At 34.6% G+C, this 18,082-nt stretch overlaps 2 protein-coding genes across 2 annotated transcripts in view; one reads left to right on the top strand and one right to left on the bottom strand.

Annotated features, from left to right (window-relative positions):
* The window catches only part of LOC105327653 (oxysterol-binding protein-related protein 1), a 38,856-nt gene extending 25,777 nt beyond the window's left edge, over window positions 1-13,079 (top strand). Inside the window, exons 16-26 of the mRNA XM_011428248.4 lie at window positions 388-463; window positions 5,441-5,575; window positions 5,710-5,807; window positions 7,609-7,785; window positions 8,377-8,455; window positions 10,073-10,191; window positions 10,355-10,478; window positions 11,089-11,223; window positions 11,329-11,452; window positions 11,537-11,627; window positions 11,725-13,079. Of these exons, the coding sequence (XP_011426550.3) occupies window positions 388-463; window positions 5,441-5,575; window positions 5,710-5,807; window positions 7,609-7,785; window positions 8,377-8,455; window positions 10,073-10,191; window positions 10,355-10,478; window positions 11,089-11,223; window positions 11,329-11,452; window positions 11,537-11,627; window positions 11,725-11,827 (1,261 nt within the window). The 3' untranslated portion in view covers window positions 11,828-13,079. The remainder of the gene's footprint in view (window positions 1-387; window positions 464-5,440; window positions 5,576-5,709; window positions 5,808-7,608; window positions 7,786-8,376; window positions 8,456-10,072; window positions 10,192-10,354; window positions 10,479-11,088; window positions 11,224-11,328; window positions 11,453-11,536; window positions 11,628-11,724) is intronic.
* A 443-nt stretch (window positions 13,080-13,522) lies between these two features.
* LOC105327663 (kelch domain-containing protein 9) lies at window positions 13,523-15,701 on the bottom strand. Its single transcript, XM_066083938.1, has 3 exons — window positions 15,678-15,701; window positions 15,271-15,373; window positions 13,523-15,033 (listed from the first exon to the last, which is right to left on the bottom strand). The coding sequence occupies exons 2-3, from the start codon at window positions 15,371-15,373 to the stop codon at window positions 14,144-14,146; spliced, it is 993 nt and encodes a 330-aa protein (XP_065940010.1). The 5' UTR covers window positions 15,678-15,701; the 3' UTR covers window positions 13,523-14,143.
* Window positions 15,702-18,082: the final 2,381 nt, after the last annotated feature.

Below are 18,082 nucleotides of genomic sequence, written 5' to 3'. Positions count from 1 at the left end.
CTTAAAATTATTCCATGGTGATAGATTATTGTATGGCTGGTGTTGATAATGGCTAATAATTGTCTGCAAAATTATTTTCTTTATTTTATTTTGTATCATTAAGTTGATATTCACTGCAAATATGATTTTTTTTTATTTCAGAAAACATGATAAAAACTATTCAACGAGTATATATTTGAATATTTGTTACCGGTATATTGATTTGTATAAAAGTGCCTTAATGTTGGGGCCCCGTGCTTTAATTATGGGGTCTTGCTTTACTGCACAGACTGTATGTGGGATTAATTAAAGCAAGGAACACAAATCACCGGAATAATATCATGTTGTCAGTTGATTTCGGACATTGACCTCTCTCTAAGACACATTCACAAATCTGTTCTATTGCAGGACCAAGTTGCCTGTTCCGATGTTCGATAGAAACGACTTCAGTGTGTGGACCATTCTGAAGCAGTGTATTGGCAAGGTAACCTGATCACATGTCATGGCAACTTGTTTATTGTAGACCATATGTATGAATATGTACTGTATCTTTTCATCTCCTTCTGAACTCCCACACATTGCCCAGGGTGTTGGAATCCTTTGGTTTATAAATTATCTTTCCGATGCTCGAGGTATATAACCACATAAATATCAAATTAAAACTTGAGGACAGAAATCTAAGCTTATACTAGCTATAGGTGTACAGATTTCAATGAATTCAGTATGCATGATCCTACTGTGGGTTGTTTCTATTGAAAGATGCAAGTTGTTCTCAATATATATTAGAAATTCATTTTTTTTTTCTTTTTTAAAACTTTACATTTCACCTCAGTCATCAGAAGATTGATTATGACAAGCTAATGCTGCCTGGCATAGTTCCCAATCAGTTGGGATATAATACAGTGTATATATCAAAAACTCTGCTACAATGTAACAACCGGGCACAATGGATCCCATATTGATCGTGATGTAAGAAGACAAATTGAAAGCACCTGTTTACCATCTTGTTGGATCATCATGGGGTCTTCTCTGGATCTTTCAAATTAAAAAAAAAAAATCCAGGGTATGGCATTAAGGAGAGGCAATTATTGGTTTGCTTGTTTTCCTGAGTGTCTATACGTTTGTATTCACCAATCAAGTGCCCTCCAATAAACTCTTAACTGTTGGAGTATAAACTCCAATGAAGATCATTAAGCATTCATTTAGAGCTCATTGCAGGCTCTTGTAGAAAAATTAACTTTATTTTCTTCAACACAAAAAAAACAACATTATCTACCGGCATACAGTACTATATTTCCATTTCCTGACGTCAGTGGTTTCATGGATATGCAGTTTATCCTCATTGACATTTACAGTTTGATATTTCTTCATACTAGTGTATCAATACTCGCAGCACTTGGGGAAAAGAGGGAAGGGGTGTTGTCTTACAGTTGACACTGTCACTCTGTCAGTGCTAAAGCACTTTAATAAACGGTTGGCATTACAAAGGGTAAACTTTTAGTTACTACCAAAATGAACAGTCACTCTATATATAAGCATGTACATGCAGGGATTTTGAATGTAATTTACCGGTATATAGCTCCAAAAAATTCAAAAGTTGGAACAAATGTTTTTGAATAAATGATTCAAAAGTTCATCTTTGGAGATGTGGAATATTACATCATGCAATAAAAGTATGAAAAAGATATGGATTAGATACTTATTAGAATAATATAATCAGTTTTTAGTGTTTTTTGCTTCCATTATTCGGCCCTCTTGCAATTTAGTTGCAGAGGGGATTTGTAGCATTGCGAACTGAGTGTACATGAGTATGTTAGTGTGAAGAAAGAAATGTACCGAAATTGATTTTCTTAGTTATAGATTAATGGTACCATATTTATTGAGCTATGCAATTTTATCGAGTACTGTCAAAATGTATGTAAGAGTTGGCTATAGATATGATAGAACACAAAAACAAATGAGTTACTTGAATCACATTAACATGTTAGAAAATCCCCACTTGACGGTAGTGCAAATTGTTTTTGAGACTTATGGTAAGTCAACTCTCTGACAATATATAGGAATGTTGCAGATAATGCATTGTAGTTCCTTAGAAAGGGAGTGTGAGGTTAAACGGTGTAAGATGAATCAACCATGAAATTGTCAGTTTATATATCACAGATGATGCGATCTATAGCACAATATTGACAGTATCAATGAGGATAGTGTAGAAGTTTGTATGAAATCATCAGATGTTGTTCATAATTGATCTAACAATTTATAGTTTCTCTGACCTGATGTGATGACAACAGATGGAAAATCTGATTAAATGAATTACCCGGTAGATCTATATACTGTTCATATTGAATAAGTCATTTTGAAGGAAAGTGCATGTGTGTCGACTTGCACCGAGTTATCTCTCAGAAACACAGAGTACATCTTCTCTGTTAGTAAAACTGATCTTGTTGTTTCCAGTCTTATGTGGAATTCTAGATACTTGTCTGTGATCCCGATTCCATTTCCCCGCTATAGCTGTTTCAATGGGAATATTTCTCACCTTTCCTTCCCGTGTTAATTAATAGTACTTCTAGTTTAGAGAGCTCCTGAGTTGTTTACAGGACAGACAGTTGATCAGCTTATAAAATGTCCTAGCTGCCTTGTTATATGAATATACATGATATATAGCCAAAATGCCAGATCTGAATCATAAGATTACATAATTACTGATAACCAACGCCAGTAAATACAGGCCTCAAAAAAAAAATAGTTTGAAGGGACAGTAAACTTCTGATTGTCATCATAGCCAGTTATTAAGTATAAATTGGCAACACAAACTGTTCCTATTCTTAAAGAAGGCCACACCAATATGACTTCTGTGTCTTTGGATTCTAGGCAAAAAAATATGTTGGGGCAAGCGGGCGATTGATTAATTTTAAAATTAAAAAACTGAAATTTAAAAATTTTGGGGTGACATTAAAAAAATAGAGGCAAGCAATTACATTTTATTTTAAAATGTCATTTTTTTCCTTTGAAATACACATAAAAAATAGTAAATAGTTGGTGACTGTATTCACCATTGTATCAAACCTCTCCTGATCGCTAATTCGATCCAAACATACAGGCATTATTTACTTGTAAACCTTGCTGACAATCATGAAACAAACTGCCAAATCTGTTCAAACCCCCCTGTTTCATCAGCAATTGATCTAGCTACCCAATCAATCTTTAATATTATTTTTTGGAAAGCCCTTACGTGCGTGTGGATCTGGCAACCAAGAAAACAAATTGGTGTGGCTTAATATGCATATAATAAAATATAACATTATTGCGAGTTATTATCGTTTTTTTTTCTTCTTGGTTTTTGCATACTGTCAGAAATTATGATACACATTTAGACATAAAGGAATTATTTCAAGATATTGCAGGCTTTAAGCTTTCTACGTATATGCAAATAATTTGCCATCATGATGACTAAATTGGCTATATTCTAAGAATAATGTCAATTCAGAGACATATTTAGCTTGAGTGCATATGCGCTTGTCTTTTCTTGCTGTTGCATGTCAAAAAAAGAGACAAAAACAACTGAGAAATTCTCAGGCCTAAGGAGTAATCTGGAATGCAATTGATTATCTCTGTAAAAAAAATAAAAGGCCTACAGTCAATCTGGGAAAGGAAATAAACTTAATTTTATGGTGAAGAGATGTACACGAGATGGAGGCAATCCATTAGAACTTTTCCCAGTGAAGTTGCATTTTTATGCGTTGATTTGCTAACAGTGCAGGATAATGCACATCCAGTGTTTCCAGTCAGTCGAGTTGTTGGGCAGTACTGTAGATTCCTTATTTTATGCAAATACTTATAATTTCGAAAAATCTAACTTTTTATCAAATCGCAATAATATTAAATTACGAACGCTGAATATTTATCATTTTTTATTATAGTTTACATGCATCCTCCGAAAAAGAAAAGCGAGATTTGAAAATCCATGAGATGTGGTTCTCGTGATTTAAATTTAGGCGAATAATAATTCTAATTAGCTTTTAATTAGGAATTCACAGTAATTACGACTGGTAGATACAAAACTTGTAGATACAAAAAATATCTTTTGCTGAACAATGAGCTGTTTATAGGGGACCCAGCGAGGGATTGGACTGCCATTAACTGAAATTGTTTAGTCTTTATTGATCGGATAAAAACCTCAGCGGACGTTGATTGTATAGCTTTGTTTACTAAATTTGAACAAAGATTGAAAAAGAGAGGGATGATGTGTACAGAAAGGGATCATTAAGGATCACTGAGAACAGTCACTAGCTGTGTTAAAGATTGTTATTTCCCTGTGCTTCTTTATTGTGTTCAGAGTTTGTTTTTTTTTCTAGAAATAAATTACCCAGTACTATCTAGCATTGTTATAAATCTCCATTATTGGCATGAAACTTTCACCCAGGGTTATATATACGGTAGGCTCTGCTGCCACCAACTTTTATAATGTACTATATAGATCGATGGGTGATGGAAACCTTGGAGAATTTCAAATGTTACTAGTGATCGTCAGCGTAGGTAATTGTTTATTGTTATAGATTAAAGGGTTGCTGCTGAATTTCCCAGTGGATGTCAACTTTTTGTTCATCACTTTACTTCTCCACACAAAGATCATTAATATATATTCATAATTGTGCCGCTTACAAGAACAAAAGATTGTGCCAAGAATCTTGAGGTGAAAGTAAAGATTGTGTTTAATATCTTTTAAGAATCTAGTGATGTCGTGCAAAGACAAATTTACGTCATTAAATTATCTGGTGTGTCATTTCTAAGCCTCCTTTATATTTCATTGCCTGTCTCCAAAGACCTCTTATTGATGTTTGGTTCTCTTTGGGGATGACTGAATCGTTTCACTAGGTGTTGTAATTAACAGCATAGTCTAAAACCCGGGCTAGTTTTAGAGTATGTCGTAATCAACATTCCAAACTGTGTACATCTCTCCTGTGATGCCAGTATGTGAAAAGCACTTGTCCATGGTGAGAATTTCTGTAATGGCAGGATGTAACATCAGGTCCTGAAGGAGTTCTCCCTGATTTTCAGCTACTTGAATTTAGGTCAACCTAATAATGAAGATAAAATGACAGGTTACATGTTAAGCCTTTTGCTATGTAGTTGCCGGGAGGGACTGTTTGCTTCAGTTATTGATTTTGAAATATTGATACATCCCCCACTTGGGTATTAATCATATTTCATCACGAAACTAACTGCCAAATCTGTTCAAACCCCCGTTTCATCAGCAATTGATCTAGCTACCTAATCAATCTAGTCCCAGACCACTGCTGGGAGAAGGGCTTGTTTCCAAACTTGTTTTTTTTTTAAATAATAAATTTATCAACTTATTAGTAAATATAATCTCACTTACTATATCATGTAATTTTCCTTTTAATATTCTATTCCTGAAAAAATGAAAATCTTGACATTCTTGAATTTATTTCTATTGCAGGAATTGTCCAAGATTACTATGCCAGTTGTTTTCAACGAACCAATCAGCTTTCTTCAGAGAATCACAGAGTATATGGAGTATTCCGAGCTTCTGGAAAATGCTTGTTTATGTAACGACCCAGTAGATAGGTTAAAGGCAAGAAGACTTGATCAATAAACTGCTTTACTGTCTCTCAAAAATTATACTGTCTCTCAAAAATTATTCATTGCCTAATCTGTCATTATCTGTGAAATATTTACAAGGGTATTTTTATTTTGTTACTTTTTCAGTACATCTCAGCTTTTGCTGCTTCAGCCATTTCATCGAACTTTGAACGATTAGGAAAACCATTTAATCCATTATTAGGAGAAACTTTTGAATTTAACAGGTATGCTTACAAAAATCACAGACTTTGGGGCATGGACACCCTACCTTTTTCCTTTTAAATGAATTTTAAAATAGAAAAAAAGTCAGTTTACACTTTTATGATTTTAATATGCATGATCTTTTGATAAATGTATATCATGTTCCTCTATGAACTTTATTCATGTACCCAAAAAAAGCATTTTTCAACAGCTGAATAAAAAAGATCTGTAACTTGTTTGCATCAGCTGGTCAGTAAAGACTCATTAGGCACTTTATAATGCCCAAAACTTTGGAGAATGCGATGACAATATTTGACCAAGGAATTCTTTCATATCAAAATTTCTAATTACCGTAAGGTATACTACACAAACTTGGCTATATGAATAAGGGTATAACTTTAAATTCTTTCAAAAACAAATTAAGAATTTTGCGACCAAAAGAAAATCCTACAGTGCTCAAGTACGAAAAGTGTGTGTCTGCCTGATTTTACTTTTAGAAGAATGAAAATGGGGGGGGGGGGGGGGGGATATATTCCATCCAAGTGCCTGTAACATAGATTTAAATATTTGATACATTAGTTTAGTCTAAGAGAGGTAACTCTAAACTGGCTAGATAAGTGCTCTCTCTCCTTCTCTACAAGCTGAAACAACACTCAGGATTATCATGCGACTTTACATTGTATGAAACATTTTCAAATAATAAGGGCCTCACTCTGCGGGTGCCCTATCGTGATCAGTCTGTCCATCTGTCTGTCCATCCGAGATCACTTGTCCGGAGCATATCTTTTCTCCCCTTGGCCCTATCTGGCTCATACTTCACCCCCAGAATGCCTTTGGATAAAGAGTGTGCAGTGACCTTGAACCATGTTTCTAGGTCTAAGGTTTAGGTCAAAGCATATATATAAAATCCTTGTCCAGGGCATAACTTCTCTCTCCTTGGTCCAATCTTGCTCATACTGCACTCACAGAGTGACAATGGTTAGGGGGTGTTCAGTGACCTTGAATGAAGTTTGTAGGTCAAGGTGAAGGTCATATCAAACCAAGAAAAAATCTTTTTTCTCAGAGCACTTATACTTTCCACTTAGCCCGATTTGACTCATACTTCACATATACAGAACTTTTGATTAAAAGGTGTTTTGTGACCTTGAAATAATTTTCAAGGTCAAATGTGAAGGTCATATCACTTTTATATGAAAAATCCTTATTCTGAGCATATCTTCTCTTCCTTTGCTCCAATCTAGCTCATACTTTATCTACATGGTTTATTTGATCAAAGGGTATGCAGTGACCTTGAATGATGTTTGTAGATCAAGTGTCAAGGTCATATCAGATAAGAAAATCCTTTTTTAAAGAGCATATACATACTCTCCACTTAGCCCATTTTGGCAAATACTTCATTTAAACAGAACTTTTTGGCTAATGGCAGTGATGCAGTGATCCTGAACCAAGTCAATGTGAAGGTTATAGCGGATCTCTCTATAATCAGTTTAAGACCGTAGATTATTTCTCATTTGCTTTATTTGCTCAGATTGAACAAAAATGGCCATATGTAAGGGGTAATGAGATTGAATTAGAAGCTTTATGCCAGCTGAAAAATTTCTTAGTTATAGGTCAAGGTCAAAGCAAAATTCTTTGAAATACTTTTCATCCTATTGTCCATTATTAAAGCTGAGCCCTTTGAGATGGTCACCATCTCAATGTTTTCTAGTTCTAATAGAATTTTTAAACTCCACCAGATAGGTGATTTCCTTTTTATTTGATTTCTTCATATATACTGGTAGTTATTGTATATCCATAATACATAGCTTTTGTTGTTTATTCCAGACCAGACCTAGGTTTCAAGGTGGTCAGTGAACAGGTATCCCATCATCCTCCAGTTAGTGCATTTCACGTGGAGTCGCCAAACTATAAATTCCATGGTTCTATTCACCCCAAGCTGAAGTTCTGGGGGAAGTCAGTAGAAGTCAATCCTAAGGGGATCCTAACTTTAGAATTAACCAAGTAAGTGTCCTTTGAAGTTTATTTAATCTCTATTTTGGCAGGTACATGTATTGAAAAAATTCATGTACTGTTTACATGTACCAGTTTGTAGTCAAAATGTTAGCAGATGTTTTTTGATATCAAAATAACAGTTATAAAAAAAAAATCTGAAAAATAAAAAAGGAAATTGTAAACACAGTACTAATTTTAGTGCTGTACCTATATAGAGCATCTGGACATACTGTGGAATCATTTTTATTCGTGGGGGTCAATGTTCGTGGGTAGCCAAATTTTTCCTGGTTCTTGGGGACATAATTTTGTTGGTAGTGCAATCGGAATAATTTTGATAAATATAAAACAAATGCTTGTATATAAGTTCGTTGGGATTGAAATTCGTGGGTAAGGATAACCAATTAAATCCATGTACATTTGTTCCCCATGAACAATGATGATTCCACAGTAATTATATGGCGCTAAAAATTGCACGGATAAAACTCGCACTCAGAAAACCTCTCTTTACAGTAGCCAAAATGCATAAAATAAATTACTGTGGATGCAAGAAAATATCAGCTCTGCAGCTTATTTGAATGAACTTGAATGTTTATGTTGTAGGCATGGAGAAACATACACATGGACAAATGTCAATTGTTGTGTTCACAATGTCATTGTTGGAAAACTGTGGGTGGAACATGTGAGTATTTTGAGATTTGTATTAACTATCTATTACTTGCTTGATCTGTAAAGATATTACACTATTTGGTGTTTTTGGCAGAAAGCCAAACTTGCATGGATGATGCATCTGAACCTACTTATGGACTTTAAAAACTTGGATGCTGAATCTGGGCCATGAATTTCAGATGCTGGAGGTTAGGTTTTTGGAGCAGGTTAAAGTTGTTGGAGCAAGTGCCCTTTGATAGCCTTTTCTAAGTTACTACTAGTTTTAAAGTCACTAAACTTGCATGAATGGTACGTCTTAACGTTAATGCACCAGAAAGGCTTAAATGCTGAATCTGAGCCATAGGTTTTGGATGCTGAATGAGGTGAAGGTTTTTAGAGCTGGTTAAAGTTTTTTGGAGCAGGTGCCCTCTGATGATTATAATCTTAGTTAATACTGGTCCATAACTTTGACAAACTTGTATGGATGTTTCGTCCTATGATACTTATGCACTTGACAGGCTTGAATGCTGAATCTGAACTATAGGTTTTGGATGCTGAATGAGGTTAAGGTTTTTGGAGCTGGTTAAAGTTTTTGAAGCAGGTGCCCTCTGATGATTATAACTTAGCTATAACTGGTATTTAGTTCACTAAACTTGCATGAATGGTGTGTCTAATGATACTGATGCACTTGAAAGGCTTGAATGCGGAGTCTGAGCCATAGGTCTTGGATGCTGATTGAGGTTAATGCTTTGCAGCTGGTTAAAGTTTTTGGAGCAGGTGCCCTTTGATATACAAATCTTAGTGTTTTAACACTTATTAAGGTTTGTTGCTGACTGACTACAGAAATAGTTGGGGTTGATCAATCTCATAGATGGCTTGGCAATGCCGAGCTATCTATGAGATTGATCAACTCGATATATTTCTGTAGTCAGTCAGTAACAAACCTAATAAGTAATGGTATCAAATTATATTGTATACTATGATACAATATCATCTTATGTATCATATATAATACAATATCATACATTACAATACCATATGATACAATATCCTTCTTATGAAATGATATCATACTTTATCATACAATATCATATGTAACAATATTGTGATGTATTATGTGATATGATATTGTATTATATTATACTTTATTGTACAGTATCAAATTTTATGTTATGATATTGTATTATGTGATCAAATACAATAATGATAATATGATACAATAATGTACCATATCTTGATAAGATGTCATATCATATGTTACAATATCGTATTATTATAAATAACAGTTATATTGTATCATATGAAATATCATATGAAACAATATTGTATTGTGGGAGGCAATATAGAATTTTATATTAGTGTATTGATAAACATTGTATCTTACAATACCATATGAAATGAATATATGATTATCAAACAATTTTTTAACATATAATATTCAGTATTATGTCAAGCCACACTAGAGTATTCATGAATTTCCAAGATCATTTTCTATGATTTTCATATAATATGAGAAAGATGGTCTCATAAAGGTGATGCCTCGTCTTGGTAAGCTGTGTAATCTGTAATTACCTACCCGGTAAGTTTTTATACAGTTTTCATTCTACAATGAACCACTGATTACAATGTTGAAAATTTGACATGTTTACAGTATGGAGTTCAGGAAATTGTTAACCATAAAACAAAGCATAAAGCTGTGCTGAACTACAAACAAGGGGGATGGTTTGGTAAAGATCTGCACAAGATAGAGGGATGTATATACACACCGGAGTAAGTACTCTGTTGTTTTTAAAAAGAGGTATTATCCCATAGTCATTTTGTTTAAGAGTCTTCTGATTTAATTAGAAATGACTGCTATGGTTAGGAAAAGTTATTCTATGTATAATCCTTAAAGATAAAATTATTTAATCCATATATCAATTATCCCATTTAGCAAAAAGAAAGTGAAAGCTCTGTATGGTAGCTGGGCCAAGGAATTGTTTGCAGTGGATGTAGGGGATTATGAAGAATTTATGAAAGACTTTAACTCAGGGACTTCTCCTAGTCATCATGCCAAAGTATGTTAAAGGTGTACACAATTCAAACAAGAGATGATTTTTTTAAAAGGGTAAAAAGAAACTAGCTTTGTAAAAGGAAAAAAAAGTTTTTAACAATTGTTTGATAATGATATACTGTGAAATCATTTTTATTCATGGGGGTCCCCAAAATGTGGATAGCCAAAATTTTTTTGTTTCGTGGAGCGTAATTTTGTTGGTAGTGTAATCAGGATAATATTAATAAATATAAAACAAATGCTTGTCTATACATTTGTGGAGATGTAAATTTGTGGGCAAGGATAACTCACAAAAGCCACAAACATTTGTCCCTTAAGAACAATGATTCTACAGTACATGAATTACTATATACAGGATTATTGCCCCATGGTTTTGTTTTTTTTGCCCTCATATACTTGCCAATTGTTTCACTCCATGTTGAAATGGCCCAAACACAGATATATTAAAGAGAGATAATTTGAGACATTTGAATTTCACCCAGCCTTAAATTTGCCCGCTGACAATGAGGGCAAAAGGGGCAAAAATTAAATGGGGCCAATATTTCAATTTATACAGTATACTTCAAGTAGCTAGCTAATACAGTTAAATTGCATGTGTTTTGTGATTTGTTCAGCCATTAAATGGTGCCAGTAGTGATGGTGATGTGTCTGATGACATTCCTGTAAAATCTCCCTCCACGTATGACCTACAAATTCCCGGACAAGAGGTTATATGGACAGGGGTTCCTAGACCAGAGTACTCACAAGAAGTAGGTCACAGATCTCATTCTTTTGTGTTTTGAGCTGGTTCCTTGGAAACCTTTATTCTTTGAAATTCATCTTTGAGCATTCATGTTTTTGTGTTCTCTTTACAGTATTTTAGTTTTACATTATTTACAATGGCCCTTAATGAGATAACGCAGGAGAACGCCAGTCAGATTTCCCCAACCGACTCACGCCTCCGACCAGACATCCGCCTTCTGGAGCAGGGGCAAATAGGTAATAGGAAAGATAAATCTTGCTAAGATCCTGAAAGACACTTGAGTATAATATCTTTAATCTGTTGTGTATTTTCTGTGGCAGACTTGGCTTCAGCTGAGAAAAATCGACTAGAAGAAAAACAGCGAGCAGCAAGGAAAGAGAGGAAAAAGAGGAAGGAAGAATGGTCACCACTGTAAGTATAGCTTGATGGATTGTAGATCTATTAGTTTCATAATTGTTCTTTGAGCACTAATTTAATCTTTACATGTACTTTTATTTTCTCATCTTAGATGGTTCAGCTATGGAACCAACCAGATCACGGGTAAAGAGGACTGGTTGTTTAAAGGTGAATACTGGAAAAAGGACTGGTCCAAATGTCCAGACATATTCTGAGGCTGGCTTCAGTGTCCTTCTTTGAAAAGAAAAAAAAAAGGTGGCATCTTTCAGTGAATATTCCACGTGGTTATCATTGTGAGCCCATCCACAACCCCAATACTGAAGATGGATGTCAATCTCTGATTGAGAAAGGGCACTGGACTGTAGAATTAGTTCAATTGTCTGGTTGTCAAGATCTGAGCATTTTTTTATTTTACCTCTCTTAGCAAAAAAATGCCATATTTATGCCAAAGGTATGCTGAGTTTGGAATGAAACATTGCATCTTAAATTGTAAATGGTAGGTTTTTTTTTTTTTGCAAAAAAGTGCCACACACATTATTTTTCAGCTTGCAATTTAATTAAAGTGTTAAGCTACTTCAAGATTGCTGCATGTTATTCCATTCATATTTTTATTTCGTATCTTAATAGCAATTTCAATTTTTGTGTCCTATTTATTTATAGTATTCTTAGTCAAGAAGGATGGGTATTTTTGAGTTTAAGAGAATCTTGTGGAAAGCTCATCGCAAAACCAAGCACAATTATTGAGTAAAAATTCAACATGCTGAAATCATCTAGCTGATGTGGTGACTAAAATTTTAAACTGAAAGGAAATCCTTGTCAATAAGACAAACAGATTGATAGTATCCAAGTGACAGATAAAATAATGCCTCTGACTGTTTAAAATACATAAATGTATTAAATAGTTTCTTGTTGATGTGAATAGTATTTCTTCAGTAGTTTCTAGTCATAGTGCCTGTACTACAAGGTAATCGGGTAAATTTAAACATGTCGTACATGGACCGATTGACAAGTTGGACTTTGTTCTTCATTTGGGCATCAATAGTAGCTACACATTTTGTGATATGTATATGCATTAAAGTGCAATATTTATGTGATATTACAGCTTCGTTGATTTTTTAAATTCTTACTTTAGATTTGTATGCACATGCATGTTTGCTCCTACAACAAATGACCAAATATATCCAGATATATCCTATATATCACCCTTCTACCTACATAGAAAAGCAGACGTCACAAAGATCAATATATTGTCAGACTACATTTTTCTCACTCTGGGTTTAAGGGTTTTTTTTTATATGTTCATGATACACTTTAAGATTATCTTGATGTAATATTTACTCAAGAATTGGACCTGTTCATCATAACTGACACCTGTGTGTTTTAAATTGGAGGTGTTTTTTTTGTTTGTTGATGTAGGAGGTATTCAAGTGTTGCAGACTAATTATTTCAAAATATATATTTAAGCATTTATATTTATTCTTAAACAAATAACAAAGACCCCCAATTCATATGAAATACAGTAAAACACGGTTATAGCAAACACGCTTATAATGAATTAACGCTTACAGCAAAGTGAATTTCATTCCCCAAGACTCTTTTACATATTGGAAACTTGACGGATATAAAATATGCTTATAACGAAGTAAAATTGTCCATCCCTGGGACTTCGTTATAAGCGTGTTTTACTGTATACAAACCTTTTTGTGACTTGAGTTTGCTTTAAAACGCTTGTAAACTTGTAATGTTTTGTGTATTATGAGTAATTTTACAAAAAGAGAAATAGAGAATAAGTGTTTGTGGAAAGAAATGCACAAAGTCTGCCTTTTCAATGAAAGGAACAAAAATTGTAGCATTTGACAAGCTCGGATAATGTATAGAATTAAATGTCCAGTTCACATCTTTCCAGGTGACAAATATTTGTGGTAAATTTTAAAGCAAACCCATATCATATAAAATGTATATTTATTCATTTTGTATTTGTTGATAATCAATTTTTATAGTAAGATGTTTTTTGTCATCTGTGCACTTAATACCTCAGGCAGCTGTGGTCCCACAACATTTTGTGAAAACAAAATATTCCATGGGTATGACGGTTCTGCCGTTCTGTTACAAAATACACTAGAGTATAATGTTAAATCTGCTGAGAGGGTACTCTGCCAAATAACTTTTGTGGTGGGTTGATTTCTTCTACAGAGTTTTCTGACATAGGGATATCCCTATGGAATGATTTTTTATGTGATTTTCCATGGACTATGCACTTTATAGGAGATATAGTTGTGGTTATATGTATATGTATTTGTTGAATTATTATTCAGTTGAATTCAGTTGTGATAAAGTAATGAATGAATAAATGAATATGTCACTTCATAATGAGTTTCTGTTTTGCTTCAATCAAAATAACCAGCTGTACAAGCATGTGTTAATGTGTGCATAAATGTTTATTTCTGTTAAATACTATATTTATGATTATTAAGTTCATCACTTCTTAGTTAGTTCAAATATATTGATAGTTCAAAAATTAAATGATACAATTAAACTTTAAATTTTAGATAGAAGGTGTCTCCATACACATGGTTTTTGCCCCCAAATCCACCGTGAAGAATAATTTTGTCCTCTACAACACCACACACATGCCCTGCCCTTTTGACCTCTGACACGCCTACTCTGTAAAAATTAGGACTAGGTTTCCTAGAAAATATGAACATCTCCCCCACAGGTTCTCTGCTTCTCCCATCAAAAGTTTCCCCTCCATGAATAAAGATTGCCCCAGAGGATTCAATGGTGATGTGATTTTTCCTCCCACTGGGTGTTTTGGACAATGGAGAGAGTTTGTCCACAGCTGTAGTTATTGGGTTAGTCACTGGCAGTGGGGATTTTGGTGATTTGAATCCTTGGTGCATTTCAACAAGGTTATTGTCCCTTCCTCCTACGACATAAAGCACATTTCCGATTATATTGCTAGTGTGTCCAGACCTAGATGCTGTTTCTTGTGTGTATTCCCTGTACGTAAACTTCCCAGATTCTACGCTTCCCGACAATAAATATCCACTGCCGTGACGACGCTGCATCCGAAGACTTCCTTCTCGACCCAAAATCAGGATCTCCCCAGAACTGAGAGGGGTGGCAGTGTGAGAACTCAGCCCCCCATCCTCCGGAAAACCTGCCACTGTGGGCTCTGTCCATAACCGTTTCTCTGTATCAAAAGCATAAACTTTTGAAGATCTTGCCTTCCCATTCCACCCACCAATCAGAATAATGTATCGATCACTGAGAGCTACAGCTGTATGGTGGCTGAGGGAGGGACTACCTGGGTGAGACTGCTCGGTCCATGACCCTCCAGAAGTACTCAGCAGGTAAAGTTTGTTGGAGGGGGTCTTTCCATCTTTGGTTTCAACTCCACCATGAATGTAAAAATTATTACCTGCAATTTACACAAAGCATATTATATTTTGTGTTGATAGCATTTTTATGAATGAGGAAAAGTAACTGTAATGATTGGTTCATTTACAATGACTGCAGGTGTGCTTCTTTTGAAGGGCAAATTATCAGATTTCAAAGTTTAGAGAGCCACCTAAAACTTACCCAAATGGCAAGTTCTGTTGGCGGTTTTTATATTTGTATTGGAATCCAAATATTCACCGGAATAACATATAATTACCAACAACACATCCTGCATGGAATGCCAAGTTTGGTCCTGATATGGACGTCTCCTCCCAGTCAATCAAATTGTCCGTCTTCTGCTGTCCAACGGCTCTGGCCATCTTTAAAAAAAAAGATCTTATTCACTTATCTTTATATCAAGAGATTAAATAAAATTCAAATATTTTTTCCTGTATTGCAGCCTGTGTTGTATAATTTTTATTTGTAAATTTTATAACACTGTCCTTCTGGGACGATGATAAAAGTATTTTATAGGTAAACTTTCCTGGGTACGATAAATAACGTTGGGACAGAACCCCCCCCCCCCCACCAAATTCAATGGCAATAAAAGCTAACATGCTGTTGCTATTCGTTGCAATCAAATACCAATACTTGTTCAAAATTGATAAGTTCAGAAACACTGACCTGTGAACCCGCCAAACTCTCTATGAAGTCAGAATTTCAAAAGAGTTCATGTCATTGCGGCCATTTGTTTATATTGACAGCATAGTACTAGAGAGTTCCGATAAGGGAAACAATTTCGCGCACTTATTACTATTAAAGTATTAATCATATAGATCTATACTCTGAAGTAGAATTTTTCTGTAAAATTACTTTTAAAAAATAATAATTTTATTAGTATTATTTAAAGCTAGGTACGCGATGGCCATGATTACTGAAACTCTCAGTGAAAAAAGTGCTATTTTATTATAGTCCTTTTATATACTGATATCATTTTTTACTGTAAAATTGTACGATTGCCTCATTTCTTCCTTGAATAGGTTTTATAAATTATTTTGTTAATGTTTCTATTCAGGCCAGGCCGGTTGAAGCAATATTACCTTCTTACAACAGGGTGATTTAATAACAGGATATCCATGGCCTTCTAAAATAATCGGAATAAATTCTCGAGCCAAAGTTAGGAGTATTATTAAGAAAAGAAAACCCCAAGTGCTAAATACTTTCAAGATTTTATTTTCCTTCTATGTTTTCCTATATGTTTTGGTCTATTAAATAATTATTACATGCGCACTTATATAATAATTTTTTTTTTAGATTTGAGTGAAAAATTGTAAATATGAGGAAGATGAATTAGATTGGGAATTTCTATTTCTAGGAGTTTCAAAGGTAGGATAAGTCCTATTTAAAATGCTTTGTTTCAGCCCTATTTCATCTGACAGACAGGTATGATAAAGGTCAAGATGCAGTAAATGTAAGGGTCGTACAATTTAATTGCTTTTTTAGCTCACCTGGGCTGAACACTGTTGTAAAAAAAAAATGGTTGTGAATCGGGTTGAGAATAGTGAAGAAAGAAAAGCATATATAAAAGTTCGCGCAAAACTCGGTAATGCAGATATTTACTGAACTGAGGGGTAGGGTGGGTTGGATGGGTCTGATGGGGTACTTTATAATGTTTAAGACAGTTTGTAGGTGGAGAAAGGAATTTCGGACTGGGACAGAGTCCGTCAAATATGCAGCAAAATCTGACCGACCTGAGAGACTGCAACAGGCAAGGCATTTAAATGTCTCAAAAGTCTCCAAGAAATATTTGAAAGTGATTGCAGATACACAATTCGTGATGATGCCATAGCTGTTGGCATATCGCCATCGCGGGTGCATTTCATTTTGAAGCGTGTTTGAAAGAACGAAAAATTGCTGCCAGATACCGCATACATTGACAGATGACCGAAAAAACGGGTACGAGTACAAACTGTTGCATGCAATTGCTAAAGATGTTTCCCAAATTCAATCAAAGACAAATTGTGAATATTGCTACTGGTAACGAAACATGGGTTCACTCTTTCGAACCAGTAAGAAAAATTGGAAACAAATGGCGTGTAGTTGCCAAAAGAACCGTACGTAAGCTCAAAGAAGGTTCTTTATATAGCATATTCTTTTCATGTGATGGTATAGCCGTACAAATTTCGGTGCCGAAAGGCAAAGGTGTTACAGGTCGGTATTACCCATATATTTTACTTAAAAAGTTCATGCAATTTGAGAAATATTAATCATATATAAACGACGCCCTTTGTCAGAATTTAGGCATGTTCGTCTACTTCATGATAATGCTCCATCACATACATTTGAACTGTCTTGTGAAGCAATTTTGGGAGTCGGAGATGATTACCGTCTTGCCACACCCACCAGATTTAGTCCCATGTGACTTTCCTTTTTCAATCGAAATCACAAGTCCCGACAAGCCCTTGACTCTACAATCAGTCAATGCGTTTGAGATATCATATACAATACACATTACACATATCGAACAATCCTCGTATCTTTGCTCGGGTAAGCGATGTGGTCCCTATAGCAGGGTCTTTTTTGTGAATTTTTACCCTCAAAAGTAAAAGATCATTAACACCTCTGAATTTCCATTCTGGTAGTATTTTTATTGAATTCATGTATATAGGCACTGTCAATATTTTAGAGGAAATAGTATACAACCCACGGGAATTATCTTTAAACAATTGATATACAATCATTTTAAAGGAAGATATATCATCTAACAGGTCACAGATCGAGTTCAAACATAATTATAAAACAAAATTGATTTGAAACTTTTTCAACAACAGCCTATCGCTTAACACTCCAGTATATAGATTGGTTTTTTTTCTTTCGAAACTGCGCCTTATATAATTAAAGTAGATTGGTGCAAAACTTCTGAAGTAGGCATTCTCGGTCCATGCGGAATTGTTTGTTCCCATCTAGACATAAATGCCTATATATATATGCACTGACAATCCATGTACTAGTATTTCATACGGACCGTATTTTATTAAAACATTGCTTGGTCTTTAATGTCGATCGAGGTCAGACGTTTGAACAAATCG

Source organism: Magallana gigas, chromosome 5, assembly GCF_963853765.1.
Source record: "Magallana gigas chromosome 5, xbMagGiga1.1, whole genome shotgun sequence".
Classification (NCBI taxonomy): Eukaryota; Metazoa; Mollusca; class Bivalvia; order Ostreida; family Ostreidae; genus Magallana; species Magallana gigas.
Note: the sequence above shows the minus strand (reverse complement) of the source record. Positions and strands in the feature narration are given on the sequence as shown.